Source organism: Bidens hawaiensis, unplaced genomic scaffold (assembly GCF_021521415.1).
Source record: "Bidens hawaiensis isolate Kalapana, Puna unplaced genomic scaffold, B.hawaiensis_p1.1 tig00027298_1, whole genome shotgun sequence".
Taxonomy (NCBI): domain Eukaryota; kingdom Viridiplantae; phylum Streptophyta; class Magnoliopsida; order Asterales; family Asteraceae; genus Bidens; species Bidens hawaiensis.
The window spans coordinates 94,028-120,568 of record NW_027494406.1 but is presented as its reverse complement, the minus strand read 5'-3'; the positions used below and the strand labels follow the sequence as shown (position 1 = coordinate 120,568).

Below are 26,541 nucleotides of genomic sequence, written 5' to 3'. Positions count from 1 at the left end.
TTATTTTAATCTCCATATTTCTCTATCTTTTTTTTATTATATTATTATTTTCGGACATGTATGTTTTCGTACTATCATAGGTGCATAAAATATCCAGAATTGGTTCTTATCCATACCCGACACACCGGTACGACCTGGTGTTGGGCTTCTCTCTAGACCGGACATGACCTGGACCCGCCGAAACCAGTTCCAATGTTACTGGGTCAAAACCACAGGGTGTTCCCACATTTTCCAGGATGAAAAACCCATGAATTTATCCTAGACTTCCCCCATTTTGTTCTTAATTTGCCTTACATTTCGTGGGCTAGCTACTTTAGCGGGCTGGCATGTTACTTGGGATTCTTGATTATTCCATTTCTTGATGTTAGCAACGTATAGTGGTCAAAATGTCAAATAGGATCATTTTCTTTTCGAGACCACTTACTTTTTTTCATCACATGGGAATTAGAGTTAATTCCAGTTTATTTACTTCTATCCATGTGGGAAGGAAAAAACGTCTCTGCTCAACAAATTTCCTTCAAGAAATATACAATCAACAAACAAAAACTTTCATAAAAGAAAATTGGTCATAAATTTATAAATAACCTATTCATCACTCTCTATTCTAACAGTATTCATAACCTATACCATAAATAACACACATGTGCACAACAAACACAAACACCACTTTACAATAAATACAATTCAAGACTGTTTTGTCTAAGCAGCAGCCAGTTTCACTGGTTATCCTGCAGAAATGCAACATCCATGTTCGGTGCAGATCGTACAGTTAACAGATGATCATGACCATGGCGATCACGATCCTCCTCATCATCATCACTCAGCATCGTTAATGATGAATATCCAGATTCTGATCCTTGGTCACCTGATAAATAATAAAAAAAGATAGCTTCATTTAAGTGTTTCCCATTTTCCGTCACACGCTAGAAGAAAAAAGGCAAGGTAAATGACTAGCCAGAATATGTCACATGCTCGGTTATACGTCCAACAGCGCCAACTTGAATTTTTTCTGACAGGAGACAGTTGCATAAAGAGCCTGCTTGTCAAAAACATCAATTCGCCATTATTGATTTATTATTACAAAAAAGTGAAAACGAAATAGTCATTTGTTACCTAGTTTAGCCAAACGATTGACCCATCGTGGAATGGGATTTCCAGTGAGAAGCATAGACACTTCATCGGTAAAATGATTACAATTTTTGGCAATCAAATGATAAGTGTCACCGTGATATTTATTAGAAAGATGCTCCATAAATGAATGAAACTCTGTAGACGACATATCCGTGCTGCCCAAAAGAATGGACCGTCTGAACACGAAACCAGGGCAGCTTCTCGGTTCCACCTCAAAAATCCCACTGCTTGAATACTCATGGGCTCCAAATGCATATTCCATACCATGTGCTGTTTGTCATATCATATATTATTCTGATTTCAAATAGGTCACATACTTTCTGTTTCTTTCTCGTTGAAGTCCCTTAACATTTAATTACGCATAAAACACCGACATACTTTATGTTCGTTTCCCGTGAAGTCCCTTAACATTATTTTGTTGTTTTTTTATCATAAAAGTCCGTTAGCATATTTACATTTGAAAAAAAAACTCTCTTAATTATGACTGGATGAAAAATGAAGACATTATTTTACAGAACACATCAGTTTATAACAATAATAATAATAATTTGTTTATAACTTTTTATGGAACCGAGCATGTGCCAAGCTCGAGCTTGAAAATACGACTCAAGAGCTGAGCTCAAGCTTTAGGAAAACAACTCGGAACGAGCCAAGCTCGAGCTTAGAAAATAGCTCGAAACAAGCCGAGCTCGAGCTTGAAAATACGACTCAAGAGCTGAGCTCAAGCTTTAGGAAAAAAAAACTCGAAACGAGCCAAGCTCGAGCTTAGAAAATAGCTCGAAACAAGCCTAGCTCAAGCTTTAGAAAAAAAGTTTGAAATGAGCAGAGCTCAAGCTTTAGAAAAATAGCTCGAAACCAGCCGAGCTTAATGTCACGAACCGCCAAATTTACAGCTCGTTTCACCGCACTTCTGGAACTTTCCGGGCCATTAAGGGTCCAGGGCTGCCCAAATTATAGACAGCCTGATAGTCATAAAACTTTTGGGGCTGTTCAGAAGTCCCTAGAACAGCCCGTAAACACCTCGGGACAGCCTAGAATGGCTGCCCTCTTCAACTCAAATGCTGCAGCCAAAACTGAGCATAGCTCAAACTTAGTCGAGCTCGAGTTCGGCTCGTTTACACCTCTATAATAAGTTTTAAAAAAAATCACAACTTTGTTCAAATTTAACACGTGGAGGAACTTAAATGTGCAAAATAATGATAACGGACTTTTACAAAATAAAAAAAAAATAGATAGTATGTTGGCTTTTTATGTGAAAAAAACTATTAGGTGGCTTACAATAAAAATCTAATTTAAAAAATAATATTACTAGTTTACCCTGACTTAATGAACAAAAATAGACGGGTTAGAAAAAGATACTAAACCGGCAACTTTTAGAAACGTGAAGTAGTCATTTGCAATAAATTCAAAACACGGTATTAAAGTTGCGTAATTGAATAAACCACAAGTACTAAAATGACACTTAATATATAATTTTTGTCTAATTTAAAAATACTAAAAAAATGGATAATCTTTTCATAAGCACTAAAAGCTTTACTATTAACAGCTAACAGACTCAATTATACACTTACTTTTTGACCTTCAATATTAGCAATAAATCTTATCCTAAAAGATGAAATCAATTAATTAATAATAGCAAATTTGTGTACCTTCAATTCCAGAATGAAAAATCCCCAATCCAAACCAGTACATGTAGTTATTAACAGGAGTAAGATCATAAACATTTAGATACATCAAAGCATGGTTACTTGCTGTATAATTATTCTTCTGCTCTTCTTTCCAAGATATTAACGGAAATAACCGCATTATTACACCCACTTTAATTCTATCCTAATCAATTCACAACAAAATAATTAACTTAATAATAATAAAAAAAATAAAATTAGAAATAAATAATTGAGACAGAACAGAACATGCTTACATGGATCAAGAAAGAGGTTGAGAAAGAACAATACAGGTTTAAGGTTTAAGGTTCAAGACTTGTTGGAACAACAAAACAATTAAGTTAAGTTGAAGACGTGCGTAGGTGTGAAGTAAACAAAAAGTTGATTATTAATAATGATGGGATTGATTTGACTTTTTCAATGTTATTGTAAAAGGGACAAATCTATTATTAGCAGGGTCGTTAAATTTAAATCGGTCGGGTCGGGTCGGGTCGGGCCGGGCCGGCCTCTAGGATAGATGTGAAACTGTGTATGAGACCCAAAAAAACGATACAAAGTATAAAAGCATACGAAAATAATTGAAATAAAAAAATGACAGTTTGATTTTATATTTTTATAAAAATCAAACTTTCGGTAAGGTCTTGGTTTTACGTGCAATTGAAATAAAAAAACTGAACTGAACTATAAATTTTTATTTTTAATTTTATGTATTAAGTAACTTTTAATAGCTTAATGAATAATTTAACTCGACTATTTTATCCCTAAAAGTATAATACTCAATTGATTACTATATATATAAAGAAGAACTTTGGTGCCGCAAGTGGCCTATTTGGTTACTTGGCGGCATCGTAATGGTTGATTATTATTCCTTTTTTGTTTTTTGATTTTTTTACTTCAGTCACCATAATAAACGTAATGGAAACCGATCACACGTCAATTTTTTTTTGTTCCTGTATCATAACAAACCTGAAAGAAATTGACCTAGTTTGAGCAGACTCGTGGCCTTATTTAAAGCCCATGACCGACAACGCTCGGGTTTTACCAATACGCAAGTTTACTGACCGACACACCACCCTCCAAAAAAAAAAATTTTGGTCGTTGATCCACCTCAATTTTTATTTTTTTTTTCATTTTTTAATTCTGGTATCGTAACATAAGTAATCAAAACCGACTGAATCCGTGTCAAGTTACCGCCTCAATGTTTGGGACCAACAACACCTGGGTTTTACCACCACTCGGGTTTGCTAACCAAATAAATATCGTCTTTAATATTTTGTTCTTATATGTTAATTTGACGAATTAATTTTTTGGGTTTCAACGCTCAAATTTTACCATTGGTGTCTATACCTTGACGAACACAGCCGATACTGACCAAATTCGTGTCGACTTATCGTCGTAATGCTTGGGTTTACCAATGCTCGTGCCTCAACAATGGGGTTTTGCCGCGCCAAGTAGAAAAACTAGTTATTTACTAAAAAAAGTCTAAAATCGTTATTTTTGGCACTTTTTTCCTGGCAAAAAATTTTCAAGGCCAAATAGCAAACCAGAAAATCTCAAATTGAACCTAGCCAAAACAAAAAATTATAAAAACCAAAGTCAAACAATTTTCAAAAACTCAAAAACTGAAATTTCAATTTTTGGTTCGGGTCAAACTCAACAAAATTAAATTAACTCATGCACACCCCTAGATTGGCTAGTTTTGATAAGTGTCGGCTAAAAAAATATAGGCTCGGTCACTTATTAAAGTCTTTTTAATTAAAAAAAAAGGTTATTAGAATATTCTTGTAAGCTTATACGCTTTATAATTGGACTTTCTCACATATATAGAAGTGTTTGGCAAATAGCTAATTAAATAGTCCTCTACCAAACAATCTTTTTAATGCTACTTTTTTATTCTTTTAAAAGTAACCAGCATAATAATATACTACTTTATGTCCAGCCAGTGTTACAGATACTCTTTTAAAACATTTATTTATACTAGTTAGGCCTGTAAACGAATCAAACGTTCGGTGAAATTTCGTGAACCGTTTGGCGGGAAGTTCGTTTATGTTCGTTTATTTAATAAACGAACAAACATGAACAAAAAATTTGTGTTCGTCTAATTAAATGAACGAACATGAACGCATGTTCCGTTCGTTCATTTATGTTCATGAACGTTCGTTTATGTTCGTTTATGTCTGTTTATTTATGTTCATTTATGTATTAATATTAATAGAAAATAATTAAATATTATCTAAATAGGTCATCTGCTTAAAGGTTTTATATTTGTTAATTTGTGTTCATTTAAGTGCTTTCATTTAAGTTTGTTTATATTTGTGTTCATTTACGTTTGTTCATATATGTTCGTTTATCTTTGTTCATTAGTTTAGATTTTAAACAAACAAACACAAATGTCCATTTTTAAATAAACGAACATGAACATAAATATTTATTCGATTAAGTGTCCGTGTTCTTTTAAAGTTAAATGAACGAACACGAACATGCCATTGTTCGTGTTCATTCGATTCGTTTACAGGCTTTCATTATTCACATTGATGAATACATCGGTCTCAATCTCTAGGCTCTGCCGATTTTATTTGTGTTCACACATTAATTTCCTTAATAAACGAACACGAACATAAAATCTCGTTCGGTAAATGTTCGTGAACACATTATTTACTTAACGAACAAACATGAACAAGGCCTTGTTCGTATTCGTTCGGTTCATTTACAACCCTAATACTAGTGCAGCTGAATGAACCAATAAATTAAGAAAATAAAATAAGCCAGTATTACAGATACAATTTTTAAAACACTTTTATACTATAAGATTATTGCTGATTATTTATCTTTTATCTAAGTACTTATAGTGTTGGTGGTTATTCATGCTAAAAGATTACAAATATTAAATCTATCAATGTAATGAACATCTATACATTTATGAGTTATGACTGAATATACATCTCACAAACCTCTTTCTAATATACACATATAGATGCAACCTGTATACATCTTCATAATAAATACATTGAAGACATCAGTTAGGATCATGTTGAGGTTTATGAAGTGGAGCAAGAATCATTGGAAGAACAATCAAGCCTTTGATCATCAACAACATTATAGTACAAGGAAGATAACCGGTTGTCAAACTTCGAGACGACTTTATGAACAGATAATCCACAGTAGCGCTTCCCTATCCTAGCAATGCACATGTCGATTATTTTCTTGAACATGTTGTCTCCTTTGATTAATGGTTGTTCAACAAACTCCCTCAATGCCATCCACTGCATAGCAACCGTTTAAATGTCAAATTTTGAGCCACGAAATATAAGAAGATGACAAGATATTTTAGCATTTTTCTTTTTACCTTGGCTGCTTGAACTTCAAGATCATCAATCTTGATCTCACTTGAAACTGGTCTCAGCATGCATATGAAGAACAAATCTGATTTTTCAAAAGCCACATTATGCGCATGCCTGAAAGCGATAACTTCCAAAAATTCGGTATCAATCTGCAAACAAATATGAAGCAAAAAACTTTAGATTTCAAAGGAGAAACTGAAAAAAAAATACCATTTATATTATTATCGATTCTTACCCCTGTTTCCTCTTTGACTTCTCTTACAGCTCCACTAAATATCTCCTCTGACTGGTCAACATCAAAAGGAACAAATTTAAAAAAAGGCGGGTGCCATACAAACGTCAATGACGTGTTATTCAAACACCAATGACGCGTCATACAGCCCATATAACCATACTGGCCGTATGGTAGGGTGAAAAGTGGTCAAATGTGTCGTGCTGGTAGTCATACGGACCGTATGGTAGGGCAATAAAGGTCATACTCATATGAGGGCCAAATCACACGGCCCATATGATTTTTTGACTGACAAAGAAATGATTTATGTGACTGCTGACAAAATTCATACAAGGCTGTATGGCCTTTTTTGTCCTATCATACAGTCCATATGGCATCATACGGTCCGTGTGAAAGGGCAAAAAAGTCATACGACACATGATTTGACAATCTAGCTAGTGTACACTTTTTGGGTGGTGTAGAGATAGCATGACCCTTAAGAAAATGTTGAATATGAGTTCTGTAGAAGCAATTGTAAGATTAACTGTAACAATGCACACCTCAAGAATGAATCCAGTTGGTAATTTCCAAAGCCCATCAAACTCAGGTGCACAATGTTTCTCTTGAACCACAAGAACCTGCACCAATAAACATGTGCAAATTCATAACAAACATGTCAAATTACTTTAATGAAACATGTGATATGCATACCTCATTCTTGTCATTCATCACGAAGCCCCCGACTCCAACTTGATGAGAAGCATTGGCAGGTAACATACACGGTTCATCAGGAATCCAATATGTCATCATAACGTATCCTCTTTCCGCGTGATGATACTGAAATCCTTCCTTTAATATAAAAAGTCAGAATCTTTAATTATTTCACTTTAATCTTGCATATGTTTTTTTTTTAATTATCAAGATGAATATTGAATAACATACCCTTACTGCTATAGGAACAAGATCACATTTTTCTACAGGCAACTTTAGCCAAATTCCTTTTTTACCCTGCAATTGTCATAAACACATATTGTAATTGTCAATGACACAAGGGTATATTTTGGGAATATGTTTATATCATATTATGAGTTTTGTTTTACCTCTTTCCTCCAAAGTGAAATAGATGATCGAATGATAGAGGCGAAAACATTAACATCCGACGGTAGTTTCTCTGGATTTACAACAACGCCACCATACTCATCATCAAATGCATCAAGAGCTCGATTTTCCCTAAACACAATACTGCTACTGAGACTCGTGGCGGAGTCATCGCATCGACACGAATACGTTTCCACATCATATTGTTCTTTCCCAACAAGACTAATAGCATCTTGTGAAGTACTTAAACAAGCAGCCTCATGTGAATTACCTTTAAAACAAGGGAAGTATTTCAATAAAAGGAGCTTGCATAAAACCGAAAAAACCGAACCAAAGCAATTTTTATTTTTAATTTTTTTTAAAACTAATATTTTCAGTTCGGTTTCAGTTAACCATATATTTATAACCGAACCGAAGTGTATAATCAATGCCTAATTCAGTTTTCCAGCATTATAGCAGCTTTAGTTCATAATCTTCCATAAATATTTTAAAAAATGCAAAAAGTAATCATCTTGATCAACACTTTTATTCAAAGACTGCTAATTCTTGTAAAAAACAAGGGAAAATGCATCAATGCATAAAACCAAATTAACTGAAGCGAAACCTAATTAACCGGGCCAAAGCAATTCTTTTTTTATTTCTTAAGAAACCAAAATTTAACAGTTCAGTTCCAGTTAACCATATACTTATAACCGAAATAACTGAATGTATAATCAATGGCCAATTCAACTCTCCCGTCATAAAAACAGCTTTAGTCAGTTAGTGTATAACCTTCCATAAATCTTGAAAAAAAAATGCAAAAAGTAACCATCTTGATCAACATTTTTATTCAAAGACTGCTAATTCTTGTAATAAACAGAGTAAAATATAAAAATAATACCTTTGTAAGAGCAGAGTAATGGTGAGACCTTAAGAGAGCCAGCCTTCAAGTTAAAAGTGGATAAAGACAACATTCCCTTTGGGCCAATCAAATTTGACACAAAAACTGATTTCATATCAAATACTTTCAAATCCATTGCTTAAATCTACACCACAAAATGGCCTCCAAATCTTATTTGTACCCAGATAAGATATCAGCAAACAATTATTAAACTATATAATAATCTTAACAAGTCAACTGAGGGAATCTTGATTATAACAAGGGGGATTCTTGGAGATTATCAAATGGTGAAAAAAACTAAACTTTATGCTAAAATACCAACTGGGTGTTAATCTTTAGTGATGAAACATGGATTAAGTGTATAAAAATAAGATTTTTTTTTATGGGTTGAAAAAAAACTAAACTTTATGCTAAAATACCAACTGGGTGTTAATCTTTAGTGATGAAACATGGATTAAGTGTATAAAAATAAGATCTTTTTTTATGGGTTGAAAAAAAACTAAACTTTATGCTAAAATACCAACTGGGTGTTAATCTTTAGTGATGAAACATGGATTAAGTGTATAAAAATAAGATCTTTTTTTATGGGTTGAAAAAAAACTAAACTTTATGCTAAAATACCAACTGGGTGTTAATCTTTAGTGATGAAACATGGATTAAGTGTATAAAAATAAGATCTTTATTTGTTATGAATAAGGAGAAAGTGCAGGTGAGCAAAGATCAAGATTTGATATTCATATGAAGAGGAAAACAAATAATAATCAAGAAAGAAATTGTGTGGTGGAGTGAGTGTGAGATCCTTTTGTATTATATATATACACACTGATATAATGTATTAGACTATTAGAGATATTATTTTTGTTCAATATATGTGTCAATGAGTGAAAGCGTGTCTGCATACAAAACACATGGCTATTTTTCTAGATAAACAAACATATATGTGATGTACATGTAGGTTTTTTTAATTTAACATGTAAAACATATTACATATATGAAGGTTTTTCAATCAAACTCCTGAGTTTCTAAGTGTATTAAAAGAGAAAGTTATGCATGTTGCATATGAAAGAGAAAATGAAAAGTAAAGAAGTGAGTTTTGAATTAGATTAATGGCTATTGAACGACGCATTATCATTCCATGGTCATATTTATCTCATTGTAGCTTTTAGTTTTACTTATGACACGCTCAAATAGTCGAACCAGGCATTAGGGCATTGAGTTGATAGACATCCGATGATTGAAAAAACACTAACAACGGTCGAAAAAGTTTTAGCTCCACTACTGAGAGGATGGGCGCTCTTATGTAAAAACATCTAATTACGGGTTTAACGAGTGAAGGAAGGAAAGATGAGAGGGGGTCCATTTTGCTAGTTTTGATTGTCATGAAAAAGGCTTATGTAACTATTACTAGGTGAAGAGAGTGACATAATTGTCCATTGCGAAAAAAAGAGAAAGAAAGAAATAGAATGAGGTAAGTGGTTTGTTACATAATTGCCATATATGGCATTTAAACAAATTCTAACGCGACTCTTACGGTTTATTTAAATTGTTTTTAGAAAAAATTATTAAATAAAATTTTGTTTGTTACTTATATAAATGACAACTTATCATAGAATAATTATTGCAGATCGTATTTAAAAAAAAAAACATGCACGTGTTTATATTCCATCTTAACAGTTTGTCGTGTATTGTTAATTTAATAATAGATACATTTCTGACAAGTTGTAAATATATAAAGTTTGCCTTTTAAAAAATGTGTTATGGTACCAACTTTTATGTTTTTTACTCTTAAATCCTCCAAAGATGAGAGGATAAGGTATCCACATGGCAAATGTTGTTCATATGGTAGGTTTTATATTGTGAGGTACAGTTGATTGATTATATAATGTTAAGGGTATCTTTTATTGAGATATCGAATGGGGGCGTGGAGCCCCTAACATTAGCGTTACATTTTGACCGTGTTACGGTTAGAAAATGGGACGTCATCTATGTCGACCTTGTCATCCGGGGCGTTGCATATTACACCCTAATTAATTGACTTGGCAAACCACCCCCCTACACACACACCATAGTCAATTTACTAACACCCAACATCACCATCATTACAATCTTTGAATGTTGTTTTATTGGTTCGACCATTATCATAATTAATAACTTATTAATCAACTCTCCTTCATTACACGTTTGATGAGTTAGCAAGTTAATACCCATCATCTACGTAGTAGTGATATGACATCACTTTTGATTAACTAGTCATCATCTACAACATATAGTCTTATAGGAGGTGTTATGAGACGTGGAAGGTTGTGGAAAGCTGGAGTTGGTCGTGGGTGTAAGGGACGTGCATTTGATTACTTTTTTTTTAATTACAGCCAACAATTTATCTTCACCTCATAACATTTCAGAATTCACCACACAACTTATATATTATTAAATGTGAAATATGAAATCCCCATGGCCTATGTGACACTTTTTTTTCTAACATATTCCCTTACCTCAATAGTTGGTCTAGGGACAAAGGTAACGAAAAATTCGCAATTCACAATCGATGATTCCTTTGGCCTAGTTCTGTGTGTATTGTGTTGCAAATTTGCAAGTCGCATAATAGCAAATTTACAAGTCGCGTTATATACGAAGGTCAACTAAACAGGGAAGGTAAGTGCTGAAACATATGAGAGAGAGAGAGAGTTTAACCTCCGTGTGACTGCTTCTTCTAAAAGTGTTTGAAAGACTTAAACGATCCATACAAAAAGACGAGGACCTTGAACAGACATTACTAACCCAAAACACAAGCTGAAGGAGTTTGTTTGATCCATGGTTCCACAGACATTACTAAACCTAGTTTTATCTTCATTTAAACCTTCCGTGTAAGTGTTTGAGCTAAAAAAGGAAAATATTGTAGTTACAGGCTTACAGCCGTGGACATAGGTCACCTTAACCGAACCATGCTAATCTCTTGTGTTCATTGTGTGTTGGGCCTTTGACTGGGCTACAAGTTGGCCCATAAGTGTTAGCAATTGGGCTAACCCCTTCATAACATGTATATAATTTCCAGTTTTCCAAACACCAAACTAATAATAAAAATAATAATTTTAAAAATGAAATCATCTGATCCATAGGCGGCAGTGCAGTATAATTGAATAAAGTTTGTATCTTGAGCTTAAATCAGCCTCAAATCAAGATTCTTGAAGTGGGTATTTATAAAAATATGGAAAGTAATAGCAGCAGCAGCAGTGTAATTATTGTGTCAAAAGGTATTCAGAATCCGTTTACTTTGAAAGTGGGTCAAGTATTTACCGGATTTGGCGTGGGCTGTGGTCTTGGTATCGGCGTTGGCAGGCCTTTAAATCTTGGTAACTAACTCTTATTATTATTATTATTTGTTTGAAGAACAAGATGAAATTTGGGGGTATTTTTAAACCTAAAGAACAGAAAACACATGATGCATGTATGTTGTTTAATTTGTATATGTTGGATTCTTTGAAATTTGGGTTTGTTTTGTTATTAAATCTTGTTTGGTTGATTGCAATATGTAGTTGTGTTTCTTGAGGTTATAAATTTGTTAACTTTAATGAAAATGTAGGTGAAATTTGATATAAATTGATGTGATTTTGATTAGATAAAAGCTGCAACTTATTTGTAGGATTGCAGTTCGTTTTCGGTTTGTTGTATTTGTGCAGATGATGAATAACAATGATGGTTAATAACAGTGAGTTTAAAACCTAGAATTCATTTTTAGCAGCTGCAAGTGCATATGCACTAAATAGATAGGTGACTTGATTTTGCCTTCTAGTTCTACCTGTCTGGTAACTGGTAGGTGTGTTCATTATCCGAATTCTAACCGAACGCAATTCAAATTTCGGTTTATCTGTCTGATAACTAGTAGGGGTGTAGGTGTTCCCATTTAGGCATCTCGAACAGAATAATACGAATTTGAGTTATATATTATTACTATTATTATTATTATTAATATTATTATTATTATTATTTGCATAATCTACTCATGATTTATTGATTTTGGTTTCAAAGTCTGTTATGTTTTTTTTTATGATATACTTATGATTTACATTTTTCATATTTTATTTATGTAACCAAGATAAATGCATTTTTCTCCTAGGTTTCAGTTTCCTTTGATTTATATTGCGTATGCAATGCATCCAAACAACTTTGCTTGTTATAATTCCCTCTTGATTTATAGGTATCAGTTATTTTTCATATAATGTATTATGATTCTGTTATTCATCACAATCGCTTACAAGGAAATGTGCATCCCTTGAAGAATGAAAGGCGCATAGTTCATACTTCTAACCCGCTTTATATGTGAACGATGAGTTATAGTTTGTTTTACTAGCCAACTACGGTTTCTTTTTTATTAGCTCAGGCACACAGTTACAATTACATAGTGGGTTTAAATAGAGATAAAACTAGATTTAGAAAACTTGATTAACATAAAAAAAATAAGCCCGTGAAATCGGTTGAAATCACAGCATAGAGTATTAAAAGTAGAAACTTTCGTTATAACATAACAATTGGTTCATAGTTTCATACTCCTACACTTCAATCAGCATAATGAATTCTGTTTCAGCATATGCGTTCATAGTCCACCAAACTGTATATTCACAAACATGTATATATGACATAAAATATGTTACAAAATACATTACAGATTTGTTTTTATTTTATCAGGTGCAATACCAGTATTAAATCAAGTTATGGTTGCGGCTCGAGGAGCATCCGATGTTTTCTCTGGAGTAGGAAGACATGTTAACCACTCTGTAAGCTAATCCAGCTCTTATATTTATATAGAACATCATGATCATTCATTTATAATCTTGCAGTTAAAAAAGGTTGGAGCTAAAAACATTGAAGCAGGCATCGGATGTGGAGTTGGTTTCGGCCATGGTTTCGGAGTCGGTATGCACGTTAAATATTATAAAATATAAGTTAAGGTTTTTTGGTTATCTCTCGTGTGACTGAATATAAATAAAGAAAAATAATATTTGCATTACAGGTATTGCGATAAAGCCTGGAGTCATGCATCAAATTCAAACTAGTCTTTTAGTATGCGACTTCTTTATGATTATCTAGTCTTATGTTTTCATGTTGTAAAGTGTTTTAAATCTTATATGACTTGAAATGTTTCAGCAAACCGCTACAAAGTTGATGATGAAATTTGGTGTGACACACAATTTGTCAAGTGTTGCTGGAGGCATGCTTCCTCAATTATCACAAAGTGGTAACAGTGCCTTAAATCCAATGGGAAATATGATGAAATTAGCAACGGGATCTACAACTAAAGACGGAGATTTAAGCACAAATGAGAAATTTTCGTCGTCTAGTTCATCTTATGCAAGTCGTACGGAGAAGGTCATCAGTAATTTCTTGCAAAGTCCCCTTATAGAAGGTGAAGCAAAAAGTCAGGTATGCAACCGTGTCACGTTTATTCTTTTTATTCTGTAGACCTCGATATGCTACCTAAGTGACCCTCGGGGCCTTATTAGGTGTTAACACGTTTTATTGGATGATGCATTATTACGAGGGGTGTAAAATTCTAAACGAACCTAGCCGAGCCTAGCCGAGCCTGGCTTGTTTGTTATTTGTTAATTATTTTATTGTAGTATACATCTACGCTATATAATTTTATTCTCTATATTGAAAATTGTAATTTTATATGTGTGTGTGTGTATATTACATAATATATAAAATATATAATATTTAGTTGTTTTTATCATTATTTTGTATATAATAATATTTGTATTAAATAAAATTGCTATATTTGTATAAATGACAGGCTCGAGATCCTAGTGAAGTTAGGTAATGAAGTTTGGTCTCGTGCTCATTTATTAAACGAGATTCAGAGCTTGATTTGAGCTTTTTACACCCTTGATTTTAAATTGCCTTATTGACCATGATGGGCCTTATCAAGTCTAAATGAGTTATATTGGAATTTGGATGATATATTACCAATTGATTGTGATGTGCTTTAATGATGAAAGAACATTGTTGATTGCGTAAAGTATGCGCTGTTTAATCTGAAGTCTTGTGTTTTGTAGGCTGGACCCTTGCAGTCTGAGAAGGATATAATTCAATTGGTATGTTTGTACTCAAATTCAAAGTTGGATGTAATATTCAAAATTCGAATTCAAAGTTGAAAAGTCGCAAGTTTGACCGCGAATGTTATGTAATATGTAGGTCCTGAAACAACAACTTGCTCTTGAGAAACTTAAAGAAGAAAATGAGAAGCTTCAGCGAATATTAGTGGAAGACTTAAAAGTTTCACCAGACAAGTTTAAAGTCTACTCGGGCTCAGGATCAGGGTGTAGTGATTGTTTCGAGTGTCGAAGGAGACAAAGACGGAGAAGGTAACCGGGTCGTTTTGTTTTTGCTGACCGGGTCAGAATAACGGGCATGTTTTGTAAAAAAAATGCATTAGATAGATGACATATTTCGCTTTTAAACAAATGATGCAAGCTGTAGCTGGTCCCCTAATATGTGAGTGCACTGCATTTAATGTTGTTGGTTTTGTGTTTTTAGTTGGTTTGACAGACATGTAACAGGTACAAAATATATATGCTCCATTCTTTTTTGGCTCCATGTTTTACGGGACCATCGATTTGCTTTGCTGTCTTTTAAAACAAGGACCATAAAAGATTTTACCATACCTGTTATGGTTAATACCGGATACAACCGGTTTCTCTGTTTATTAACTTTTTTGTAGAACATGTAAGTCTACACCTGTGTCCACTGCGGAACCAGAACTCTCTAAACATGTGCGGATAGATACGCGAATAGATGATAAACTTTTGACACATGAATGGTTCTAAAACTTTGCAATATTCTATATATGCTCATTATTTATTACTTTCTGGTTGAAAAAGAAAGGAATAAATACTTGAACATAGTTTATGTGGGTAAGCCACAATGCATTTGGAATATTTCACTTATTTATCTCTATTTATTTATTGATTTATTTATGCATATAGTTTATAAAATCTTGTTGGCATAAAAAAGATCTTAGCTCACAAGAGATAGGCAACATAGCATGTGGACATCACTATCTTGCTCTTGATACTTTGTCTCAACCTTCATCCTCAACCACCTATTCCGACCTGTTATTCGTCACACTGGCAAGCCCTAATCCCTCCATCTTCAACAGCATGGTTCAGTGGACTCGTAAATCGAATAAACTTAGATGATTCGCGAGTTGGGTGTCATATTGATTTTGTTCATTCTGATTACTATTTGTTTTACAATGGAATAGTTAGTTTGTTGAAATTTGATTAGAAACAATATCGATAACTAATTCGATCTATGGCTATTGGAGATTTGGATCAACAATAATCTCAGCTCAGATCGAGCTTTCTTTATTACAAAATATGAAAAATGTCCGACATTCATCACACGATGAATCTCTTCATATCACAACTATAAGACGAAAATACAAAACACAATACAGAACGAAAAATGGTACATAATAAACAAATGTTTCTTAGTTTAGATGAAAAGAAGGCCTCCACACAATGCCAACATGGTCATGCTAGAATAATGCATAACAGCACTGCTATCAGGAGTGGTTGGCGGCATCATGGGAGTTCCAGGCGTCATGGATGGTTCCATAGGCGACATAGAAGGTTCTGGTGGGGAGCCTGGCATCGTCGGCATGGATGGTCCTGGACTCATGGCATCATCATTGGTGGTGGTGTCATGGACATTGGTGGTGATGCCATGGACATTGGTGGTGGGGTCATGGGCATTGGTGGTGGTGTCATGGTCACTGGTGGCGTTGTTACCGGTGATGGTGCAGTGGGCATCATCATTGACGACATTGACGGAGCTTGAGCCGCGGAGAAGGCAGCCATGTATGTGAAAGATAAGAGGAGGAGGATGTGACTTGAGACAGCCATATTGAATTTAGTAGTGAGGGAGGAAAAATGGTTGAAGCCAGATATATATAGAGCAAGGTAGCTAGTTGTATACGTATACGACTATACGTACGCAGATATAAATATACGTGTATATACGTATGTGTATGTATGCATGTATGGAGAATATAATGATATTAAAGTTACATGAATCTATGCTTTTAAATGTGAGGATAGCAATGCACAAAGTCATGGGCTGAGTCTCAACCCTCACTAAAACCAAATATTTTTATAATTTGTTCCTTTTGGTATTAGTTATCAAAAACTGCAAATTTTCACTTTACCAAATCTAACTAACAAAGCAAAATTAAAATATCATCATCACTTATCTTTTTACCAATTCTTTTTCCTGTCTTTTAAAGAGATTCTTATTTTTAATAATTGAAATCTAAGTGCTAATATCTTTTAAAGAGATTCTTATTTTTAATAATTGAAATCTAAGTGCTAATATCTTATTTGATCCCTTTGAATTCCATATTCGAAGTTGCGACTGGATCTATTCATTAAAAAGAATCGATTCAATACATTTCTTATGTACCTATGGGTGCTATGTTGGATTTGAATCAGATTTCGGATCAATCTATATTGATTGACTGCCTCCATTATGTTGTTGCTAGCAAATACCACTATTTTTGGTTTTGGCTCTTCCAAATCATTCCCGCAGGAGATCCACCCTTTTTTTTCTGATCCTTCGATAAAAAGATTCATTCTCTTCATAAAAAATAGGAAATAGAACCAATAAAACCAATAAAGATGTTTTCCATTCATACATGGAGTTGAACATTGTATATGGGTAATATAAAAAAGACGAGGTTGTTAAAGTAGTCATAAATCCTACATACGTGAGTGTTTGACTAGACATTTCGTTCATTTCATAAAACTAAAAATAACTTTCTTTATAAAAATGACTAGATTATGAAACTTTACTTTCAAAGGCGCTCACTTTATAAAGAGAAATGAAGTTAACATGGATCTTAGATTATACGTGTCAAATACGCGTAAAATTGAACATTTTATAAATGGTAGTATGGCGCACGCATGGAATATTAATACATGAATCGCAGTCACATATCATGTCCTGTGAATATATGGCACATTATTTGATGACTTGCAAGCCAGAAAACAGAATCCCAAATATTATTCACAAAGCATTTATTCGGGGTTTGTTCTTATAGGCATTGTCCAGGTAATAGGTAATAGGTAATATTAGGCACAGTGTCTATTACAACAACCCCCCCGAATTTATTATCGGGAATAAATTATTGTTATAGATAATTTAGAGATATAAAATAAAATAGTATATACCAACAGAAACGCCCTCAATTCACTTCTCGCTTATTTGCCTTATTTATAGCTTCTGTTGAAAATAAGCAAAATTGGTAAAGAGAGATTTAAGAAATTTTAGTTTGATAATGAATTAATTGTTATAAAATGCAAGTAAACTATAGAAAAAACAGAACTAGACTCACTTATACTGACTTTAGTGTCAGGTATATTTCTTTAACATTTTTAATCTCAATATAACCGGTCAAATGCTAGATAACGTAGCTAGTTGATAATATGCTAAAATGCATGAACAAAGAGTTGTGTTGAAAATTGTTGCATCTAAAATGACATAAATTCCAAATCATAACAAAATAGCATCACACGCTGTCGGTTAAAGATTCAGCATAAATCCCAACAAACGTGCTCAAAACATGTCTAAGATACAAAACATTCAACAACACAAAAAAGTGCCTACACAACAAAAATTTAATCATAACAAGCACATCGGTCACCTTAACAGGTGATAAAATTTAAGATAATCGTATAAAACATGACATGGATTCAAGAAGTACCATTGAAGATAACTTAGTTTCTAAACCCTCTGCTGTTTCTTCTTCCTCTCGCCTTCTCAAACTTCCTTCCCTTGGATCGCACATAGGGTTTGGTGTGACTGTGTGGGACACCTGGCGCTTTTCCAAAGTGCTTAACTGCTTCACGAGAGTTCTTTGGACCTCTTAGCAGAACCTGCAACAACCAGCGTTTGAGAATTAAGAACCATCAAATGTGTTCATGTGTCAAACATTCAAAATAGCAACACTGTGGCGACATACTGTGTTCTGTCCAAGTGGAGCTCTGAGAGCCAACTGGTCAAAGGTCAAACATTCACCACCGGCCTTCTCAATCCTTGCCCTGGCGGTTTCTGTAAACCGGAGAGCAGTAACCTTGATGCATGGGATCTCATGAACCCTAACATCATCTGTAACTGTACCCACAACAACAGCAATCTTGTCTTCCTGTTTTTATAAACCAACAGTTACAATTCAGTGAGGAAATCAAAAAACAATAACACATTAACAGCAAATCACAAGAGAAACAAGCAAGCATTCATAGAGTGACGAAAGCACATGACAATTACCGATTTCATACTTGATAACGCTAAAACATATAACAAATGCATTAGCAGCAAATCAAAAGCAATAAAACAAATACCAAAATCAAAAAGCAATATAACAAATACCAATTTCGTGTTGGATGAATCTGCCAAACAATTGAATAACCGAAAGCAATAATAAAATTGAACCTGTATCGTGTGTAATCACACTGCCTTAAAAGCGATTTGAGCACTACCGGGGTACAAATAGATGTTGCCAATCGCTCTCCAAGGTTAGCACAGAGATGAATTGAAGTATTCTTGTGTACTTAAGAAGAAATCAATGATGAAGATTGGATGAACGTATGATCAGAGAGTTGGGGATGATGGTTAATCTATTAGGGTTAATATGAAAAAGAAAAAACTGTTTTTTTCTTTTTATTAACCACCGTGACACAAGATGTTGTCTAATATTAATATATATTAATTTTATATTTAATAATATTAATTTATGTTGACTTTCTTTTTAATTCTTTTTATTCCTACAATCCCCCACAAAAAGATAGTCACAACAGCTCAAAATATTCTGATCATATATTGAGCTTGTTTTGTACTTAAGTGTTAATATCTTACGATTTTTATTAACACGTAGTGGAGTGAGGCAACATTAGATTTCATTAAGTGAATAACTCTTGAACTTAATGAATTCATATGAGACCCCCCACAGCACGTACCAAACCCAGAGTTCTATTCAATCTTCGCGGTACTACAACAAATTATGTGGCCATTTACAAACCTTGGAATTCATGAGTGATCTAAAGAGATAGCCCATATCTCTTATAGAAAGCGGCCTCACCTTCACACTCACATAGGTGATTTCAATTAAAAGTCTACCTCATACATAGACTAACTCACACTTTGGTTATGAAATCATTAAGAACATAAGAATATTCAACCTCTACACATTTTCGGTGAATTCATCAAGTTCGTCTAAAAGAACCACCTCATTAGGCTATGAATTCATTAAGAGATAATTCTCAACCTTTATTTAAAACACTACCTTTCGCCATAGGGATGAGCATGTAGTGTAAGGATTCATATGGTTTCGTTTGACCACTGTGGGTGCCCACCATACGATCCTCACTATTGGGCTTAAGCCCCAACCCCCTCTACGTTAATAAGACCAAACCTTTAGTCAATGCTTTAGTTAATGGATCTGCCAAATTTCTCTCATATCTCACAAATTCCAAAGCCATGACACCGTCTTTCAACATATGTTTTACTGAACCATGTCTCAGGCGTATGTGCCTTTTCTTGCCATTATACACATCATTCTTGGCGACACCTATAGCGGCCTGTGAATCACAATGAATAGGAATAAGAGTTACCTCTCTTCCCCATTGTGGAATATCACCTAATAAACTTCTCAACCATTCTGCTTCTTGCCCTGCTAACTCAAGAGCAATAAATTCAGACTCCATAGTGGAGCGTGCAATACATGTTTGTTTAGAAGATTTTCATAAAATTGCACCACCTCCTAACATAAACACATACCCACTAGTAGAACTTCATCATTATCAGAGACCCAATTAGCATCACAATATCCTTCTAACATGGCACGAAATTTATTATAATGCAAACTTAAGTCTATAGTACCTTTAAGATACCTTAATAATCAATGAAGGGCATCCCAATGTTCCTTACTAGGATTATGTGTATAACGACCGAGTCTGCTAAATGTATAAGCTATGTCTGGTCGAGTGTGGTTCATTAAAAACATAACACTTCCTATGATCCTTGCATATTCATGTTGTGATACACCTTCACTTTTATTCTTTTAAGGTGTACACTAGGATCATAAGGAGTTCTTACGGGTTTACATCAAAATAACCAAACTTTTTAAGTACTTGTTCAACATAGTGTGATTGATTTAAAGAAATACCATATTGATTTCTTTTTATTTTAACTCCTAGAATTACACCAGCCTCACCCATGTCTTTCATCTCAAATTTAGATGATAAAAAAGATTTGGTTTTATTGACATCATTTACATTAGCACCAAAAATCAACATATCATCCACATATAAACATATAATGACATATCTTGATTCAAATTGTTTTAGAGTATACACACGAATCAGAATTATTCACCAAATAACCATCCATTTTTAAGGTATTGTCTAATTTTTCATACCATTTTTTAGGTGCTTGTTTCAACCCGTATAAAGATTTTTTAAGTTTACATACTTTATTCTCTGAGACCTGAAATAATAAAACCCTCAGGTTGTAACATATAGATCTCCTAATCTAAATCACCATTTTAAAAAGCTGTTTTAACATCCATTTGATGAACAACTAGATCATGTATAGATGCTAAAGCAATAAGTGACCTAATAGTTGTGATCTTAGTTACCGGAGAATATGTGTCAAAATAATCAATTCCTTCTTTTGAGTAAACCCTCTAATTACAAGTCTAGCCTTATATTTATCAATAGTCCCATCAGGTCTTAGTTTTTTCTTAAAAATGCATTTACTAGTAATGGGCTTAGTCCCTTTAGGCAATTCAGTTAATTCCCAAGTATTATTAAATAATATAGAATCTAATTCACTTTCAATTGCCTCTTTCCACAAACTAGCATCATCAGAAGTTACAGCTTCCTGATAAGTTTTAGGATCATTTTCTATCAAGTAGACAGAAACAAATTCCTCATTAAGCATATCAATCTGAAAGTTTTCAGTTAAAAAAGTTGTAACAAAATCTGGTCCATAACTAGTCTGAGTTCTACATCTCTTACTCCTTCTAGGCTCAATATTATCAATAATCTCATTAATTGAACTAGAAGATGGTTTATTAGCAGACAATATAGCATTAGATAACACAATATCTTTACGTCTTTTCAAGGGAAATTCATTTTCAAAAAATTCAGCATCTCTAGATTCAATAATTGTTCTATCACTTAATAACATGAATCTATATGCAGCACTATTTTGAGCATAACCAACAAATACCGAATCTATAGTTTTAGATCCAATATTGGTTCTTTTAAAATCAGGCAATCAACTTTAGCCAAACACCCCCACACTTTAATAAATTTTAAATTAGGAGCATAGCCTTTCCATAGTTCATATGGTGTTTTATCTTTTCTTTATGTGGAACTCTATTAATTACATGACAAGCAGATAAAACAGCTCCCCCCCACATGTTATCATATAACCCCGAACTTAAAAGCATAGCATTCATCATATTTTTTAAGGGTTCTGTTTTTTTGTTCGGCTATGCCATTCTGTTCAGGAACATAAGGTGCACTAAACTCATGTATAATACCATTTTGTTCACAAAATTCTTTAAAAGTGTTAGTAATATATTCACCACCTCTATCAGATCTTAATCTTTGATTTTTCTATCAAGTTGGTTTTCAACTTCAGATTTATAAATCATAAACGTTTTGTCGACCTCATCTTTAGACCTTAAGAGATAAACTTTAGTATATCTTGAATAATCATCAATAAAAGTCACATAATAATGCTTACCTCCTTTACTAGTTGTATTTTTAAAATCAGCTAAATCTGCCAAACAATTGAATAACCAAAAGCAATAATAAAATTGAACCTGTGTCGTGTGTAATCACACTGCCTTAAAAGCGATTTGAGCACTACCGAGGTACAAATAGATGTTGCCAATCGCTCACCAAGGTTAGCACAGAGATGAATTGAAGTATTCTTGTGTACTCAAGAAGAAATCGATGATGAAGATTGGATGAACGTATGATCAGAGAGTTGGGGATGATGGTTAATCTATTAGGGTTAATATGAAAAAGAAAAAACTGTTTTTTCTTTTTATTAACCATCGTGACATAAGATGTTTATATTGATATATATTAATTTTATATTTAATTATATTAATATATGTTGACTTTCTTTTTTATTCTTTTTATTCCAACATTTCGCACTTTATAATGCTAAAACATATGACCTAACGTAAAACTTGGAACAAATATATATCTTATGAAGAGTGATTTTGGAGCAAAATATAACAATAACACATTTAACTAAAAGTCACAAGAAAAACAACCACGTATCCACAAAAGATGAAGAAAAATAAAAATTATAAAGGAACTTCACACTTTATAATGCTAAACATATGAATTAATGAGAAACTTGCAATCAACAAAAAAAACCTTGGAAACAAAAACTTTGAAGCAAATATAACAATTTCACATTTTTAAAGCATACATATCAAGTAATGTAAAGTGTGGAACAAATAAAAATAACAATACATTAACAGCAAATCACAAGAAAAACAAACAAGCATCTATAAAAACTGATATAACATATAAAAATTTCACACCTTATATAGTAAAACATCATCATCATCATCGTACTCAGTAAATCCCACCAATAGCAAAGCTATGATAGGGTCTGAGGAGGGTAAGATGTAGACAGCCTTACCTCTACCCCGTAGGAATAGAGAGGCTGCTTCCGGTGAGACCCCCGGCTCGATAGTAGTTTTGCATCAAGCCTTGGACATAAGGCACATAACACTCAACCACCGGGACACCGGCCGAGTGGTGCATGTACCCTTGTCTTTCAGCTATCAACGCCACCACATGATGCCTGATTAACCTTCCGCCACTTTTAGCGTTATTTTCACGAGATTAGTAAAATAACCTTATATAGTAAAACATATAAACTAATTTGAATTTAAAAGCATATATCAAATAGCATTAACTCTTTAACAGCAAGTCTTGATAAAACCAAGCAAACATCCATAAAAATTGATAAAAGTAATCAACAAAATATAAAGCTAAAACATATAAAAATATAAAATAATGTGAAATTTGGAGCAAATGCATAATAACAACCACACATTTACGGCTTATAGTAAGAAACACAAGTAAGCATCAATAACAACCGACAAAAATCTATAAAATATAACAACTTAACTTAATAATGCTAAAGCATATGAACTAGTGCATAACTGTTCAGTAAACTCCTATAAATGCAGCAATTAAACACATATAAGCGGTTGTAATCCAATCAAAACTAATGATACCTTGCTGGACATGAACCGAATCAACCTAGACAACGAAATCGGAGGCTTGTTGACTTTGCTCATGAACAGCCTCTTCAAAATCACCGCATTGAAGTTGCTTCCAGTTCTCCTAACTAGAAACCGATAAAGCTAACCAAAACAAAAACAACAGCTGCTCTTAACTACCATTACTTACAAAATGTATGCATGTTTTTAATAATAATAATAATACCTTGACGAGAAGCTTGAGGTAGATATCATCAGATCTAGGGGCGGTGCGTTTGGTCCGCTTGCTCTTGCCACCAGCAACCAGATCTATACCCTAGACAGGATGATCAACAGAATTAGTTAGCTATAACAGAATCAGTTAGCTATAACAATAAGTTGTTAGGGTTTGTTAGAGTGACGTACCATGGGAACGGCGTGTGCTGCTGCAAAAAGAAATGGAAACGGTGAGTGAGTCCAGTGGATATGGAAGTGGTGCTAGGGTATATGTTTTAATGTTGACTGTGAGATGTGGGCTGGGTTTTAGGTAGCCAACAGGCCCATTTTAAATATTGGGTATGGCCCGTAACCTTTTCTTATCCAATGGCCCATCAGTTTTGGTGGTTATATATAGAGGTGCACAAATCGGGTCTGTTAAATACCTAGGTTGGGGTATGGAACCGGGTTCAGGTATGATCGGGTATTGGAAACTCAGGTATTGGTAATACCCGGGTTGGGTTCGGGTATTGTCTCTAAAAGCCATACCCTATGCATTGGGTTCGGGACGGGTATAGAACCGGGTATTCGAATACCCTATTTCCAGGTATTGAAAAAACCTTATTGTTTGGTTCTTTTGGGTTTTTTCCGGGTTTTTTTTGGGTATAGATTGGATTTTTTTTAAGGGGTTACAATTTTTAGGGGCATTTTCGGGTACTTTTCAGGTAATTTCGGGTATAGACCAGGTATTTGAAAAACCGGGTTCCGGGTATGGAACCAGTTCCGGTTTTCGGGTTTTACCGAGTATAAATCGGGCCCGGTTCCAGGTACGGATTTTGATATCAAAATGCATACCATATCCGTACCCTACGGGTAGGGTAGGGTACGGGTTCGGGTATTAAAAAGCCGGTTATAAAAAAAACCGGTTCCGGGTATTTTTTTTCGGGTCCGGTTCCGGATTCGGTTTTTTTGTGCACCTCTAGTTATACATTTCATGCTTTTATATATGCAACCCACTGTGTTTGACTTTTACTTTGACCACTCTATGTTTATACAACCATACTGTATACAAAGTTCGAATAGAAATGCAACCAAGCATACATTAAAATGAGTCAAAGTGAACTTTTTGGTGGCAGATTTGTATATGAAACAATTAAGAGGATTTTTGGGATAGGATGGCTATTGTATCATTGCTTCTAAATATGCTTTAAGTTATGCACCCGTTTTGGCTTATAAGTCATCTAAGGCGATCTCAATGCAGGGAAAACACCCGTTGGTCTTAATGGCGGTATTAACAACTAAATAAGCAGGACCATTGTTTCAAATAATGTAGAGGTAAGATAACCATTGTGTTTGACTAGATAGTGCAAGGTAAGATGTCACACCCCGTCAAGGTGGAATTGCAGGGCGAGACGTAATATGGTTCAACGAGTATATGATTATTGCAAACACAAACACGCCTGAGATAAAAACTTAGAGTTTAAGGTTTACAACCATATTAATTGTTTTTGAAATGACATTAGTTTATAGATTTCTAAAATATGGCACAACATATTATGTTATACTATTAAAATCTTCCAAAAGCGTATCCAAGACTTGCATGTTTGTTTACTTAAGTAGATTACCCTTGCAGCATCGCTTAATAAAACATAATGTTGGTGAACCATTATACCTTTTGGTCACCATTTATGTCTTTTGGTTTTCATTTATGATGGCTACCATTTATGCCTTTTGGCCACTATTTACCTTTTAACCATCATTTATGCTTTTTGGCCATCGTTTTTGCCTTTTGCTCACTATTTATGTCTTTTTTGTTATCACTTATGCCTTTTCATCTTTCATTTATGCCTTTTGGCAACCATTCATGCATTTTGGCTTTCATTTATACCTTTTAGCCACCCCTTATCCTTTTTGGCCATCATTTATGTGTTTTGGCCATAATTTATATCTTTTTGCTACCATTTATGCATTTCGCTAGCATTTATGCATTTTGTCTATCATTTATGTCTTTTCACTACCATTTATGCATTTTGGCTATCATTTATGTCTTTTCGCTACTATTTATGCATTTTCACTATCATTTTTGGCTACCATTTTATGCATTTTTGGTATCCATTTGTGCCTTTTGGCATCATTTATGTCTTTTGATCACCGTTTATGTCTTTTAACTTCCATCTATGTCTTTTGACTTTCATTTATGTCTTTTTGGCTTTCATATATGCCCTTTGGCCACTATTTACGCCTTTTAATCATCAGTTATGCGTTTTGGCTTTCATTTATGCTTTTTGCCTACTATTTATGTCTTTTCGGCTTTCATTTATGACTTTTGGCAAACATTTATGCATTTCGGCTTCCATTTATGTCTTTGGCCAACCACCTTTTGACTACCATTAATGAAATTTGACAATGTCACATCTAACATCTCATTTATGTGTGAAATCATTTCCTAATTAAACCATAATTTAATTTATTTCTTCTACCTATTCTCTGTCGCCGGCCAATCCACTCCATCACCGGTTAACTTCCAATTACCACCATTGCCAACCTCCCCTCTCATGCATCAACCACAACCGTCACCTACCCCCATCCCCTTCTTTCACAAGACAAATATTTAGGTTCATGTTCGTTTGTTTAAATCTAAAAAGCGCACATGCCAATTGAAAGAGCTCAAACGTTAAAAATATAACGAGTGTGACATACGTATTAAA

The 26,541-nt window shown here is 33.9% G+C and overlaps 4 protein-coding genes across 5 annotated transcripts; 1 reads left to right on the top strand and 3 right to left on the bottom strand.

Moving 5' to 3' along the window:
• Positions 1-716: 716 nt before the first annotated feature.
• LOC143575104 (deSI-like protein At4g17486) lies at positions 717-2,937 on the bottom strand. Its single transcript, XM_077059554.1, has 4 exons — positions 2,781-2,937; positions 1,114-1,401; positions 956-1,036; positions 717-865 (listed from the first exon to the last, which is right to left on the bottom strand). Exons 1-4 carry the CDS (start codon positions 2,935-2,937, stop codon positions 717-719), a joined length of 675 nt encoding a protein of 224 aa, XP_076915669.1.
• A 2,794-nt stretch (positions 2,938-5,731) lies between these two features.
• On the bottom strand, positions 5,732-8,540 carry LOC143575116 (nudix hydrolase 8-like). Its single transcript, XM_077059564.1, has 8 exons — positions 8,326-8,540; positions 7,448-7,716; positions 7,290-7,355; positions 7,059-7,196; positions 6,908-6,985; positions 6,372-6,422; positions 6,142-6,285; positions 5,732-6,058 (listed from the first exon to the last, which is right to left on the bottom strand). Exons 1-8 carry the CDS (start codon positions 8,459-8,461, stop codon positions 5,834-5,836), a joined length of 1,107 nt encoding a protein of 368 aa, XP_076915679.1. The 5' UTR covers positions 8,462-8,540; the 3' UTR covers positions 5,732-5,833.
• A 2,984-nt stretch (positions 8,541-11,524) lies between these two features.
• LOC143575115 (uncharacterized) lies at positions 11,525-14,837 on the top strand. 2 transcript variants are annotated; one of them, XM_077059562.1, is made up of 7 exons: positions 11,525-11,675; positions 13,009-13,097; positions 13,161-13,236; positions 13,334-13,383; positions 13,468-13,743; positions 14,376-14,414; positions 14,515-14,837. In XM_077059562.1, the coding sequence occupies exons 1-7, from the start codon at positions 11,531-11,533 to the stop codon at positions 14,686-14,688; spliced, it is 849 nt and encodes a 282-aa protein (XP_076915677.1). In that variant the 5' UTR covers positions 11,525-11,530; the 3' UTR covers positions 14,689-14,837. The 2 variants fall into 2 exon arrangements, with proteins under 2 accessions (XP_076915677.1, XP_076915678.1); XM_077059563.1 differs by lacking the exon at positions 11,525-11,675 and adding an exon at positions 11,718-11,770.
• A 3,154-nt stretch (positions 14,838-17,991) lies between these two features.
• On the bottom strand, positions 17,992-23,977 carry LOC143575114 (large ribosomal subunit protein eL18y-like). Its single transcript, XM_077059561.1, has 4 exons — positions 23,865-23,977; positions 23,654-23,782; positions 18,341-18,523; positions 17,992-18,254 (listed from the first exon to the last, which is right to left on the bottom strand). The coding sequence occupies exons 2-4, from the start codon at positions 23,714-23,716 to the stop codon at positions 18,096-18,098; spliced, it is 405 nt and encodes a 134-aa protein (XP_076915676.1). The 5' UTR covers positions 23,717-23,782; positions 23,865-23,977; the 3' UTR covers positions 17,992-18,095.
• Positions 23,978-26,541: the final 2,564 nt, after the last annotated feature.

Excerpts from the sequence above, each read along its gene's own strand:
- LOC143575104 (XM_077059554.1), bottom strand. The coding sequence starts at position 2,937 with ATGCGGTTATTTCCGTTAATATCTTGGAAAGAAGAGCAGAAGAATAAT. Across the intron at positions 1,402-2,780 it reads TTTTCATTCTGGAATTGAAG|CACATGGTATGGAATATGCA; the intron begins GTACACAAATTT and ends TATGACAAACAG. Across the intron at positions 1,037-1,113 it reads CAATCGTTTGGCTAAACTAG|GCTCTTTATGCAACTGTCTC; the intron begins GTAACAAATGAC and ends TTTGACAAGCAG.
- LOC143575116 (XM_077059564.1), bottom strand. The coding sequence starts at position 8,461 with ATGGATTTGAAAGTATTTGATATGAAATCAGTTTTTGTGTCAAATTTG. Across the intron at positions 7,356-7,447 it reads TTTCACTTTGGAGGAAAGAG|GGTAAAAAAGGAATTTGGCT; the intron begins GTAAAACAAAAC and ends TGACAATTGCAG. Across the intron at positions 6,286-6,371 it reads AAGTCAAAGAGGAAACAGGG|ATTGATACCGAATTTTTGGA; the intron begins GTAAGAATCGAT and ends ATTTGTTTGCAG.
- LOC143575115 (XM_077059562.1), top strand. The coding sequence starts at position 11,531 with ATGGAAAGTAATAGCAGCAGCAGCAGTGTAATTATTGTGTCAAAAGGT. Across the intron at positions 11,676-13,008 it reads TGGCAGGCCTTTAAATCTTG|GTGCAATACCAGTATTAAAT; the intron begins GTAACTAACTCT and ends TTATTTTATCAG. Across the intron at positions 13,237-13,333 it reads CGGCCATGGTTTCGGAGTCG|GTATTGCGATAAAGCCTGGA; the intron begins GTATGCACGTTA and ends TTTGCATTACAG.
- LOC143575114 (XM_077059561.1), bottom strand. The coding sequence starts at position 23,716 with ATGAGCAAAGTCAACAAGCCTCCGATTTCGTTGTCTAGGTTGATTCGG. Across the intron at positions 18,524-23,653 it reads TTCGGTTCATGTCCAGCAAG|GAAGACAAGATTGCTGTTGT; the intron begins GTATCATTAGTT and ends TTATAAAAACAG. Across the intron at positions 18,255-18,340 it reads CTCCACTTGGACAGAACACA|GTTCTGCTAAGAGGTCCAAA; the intron begins GTATGTCGCCAC and ends TGGTTGTTGCAG.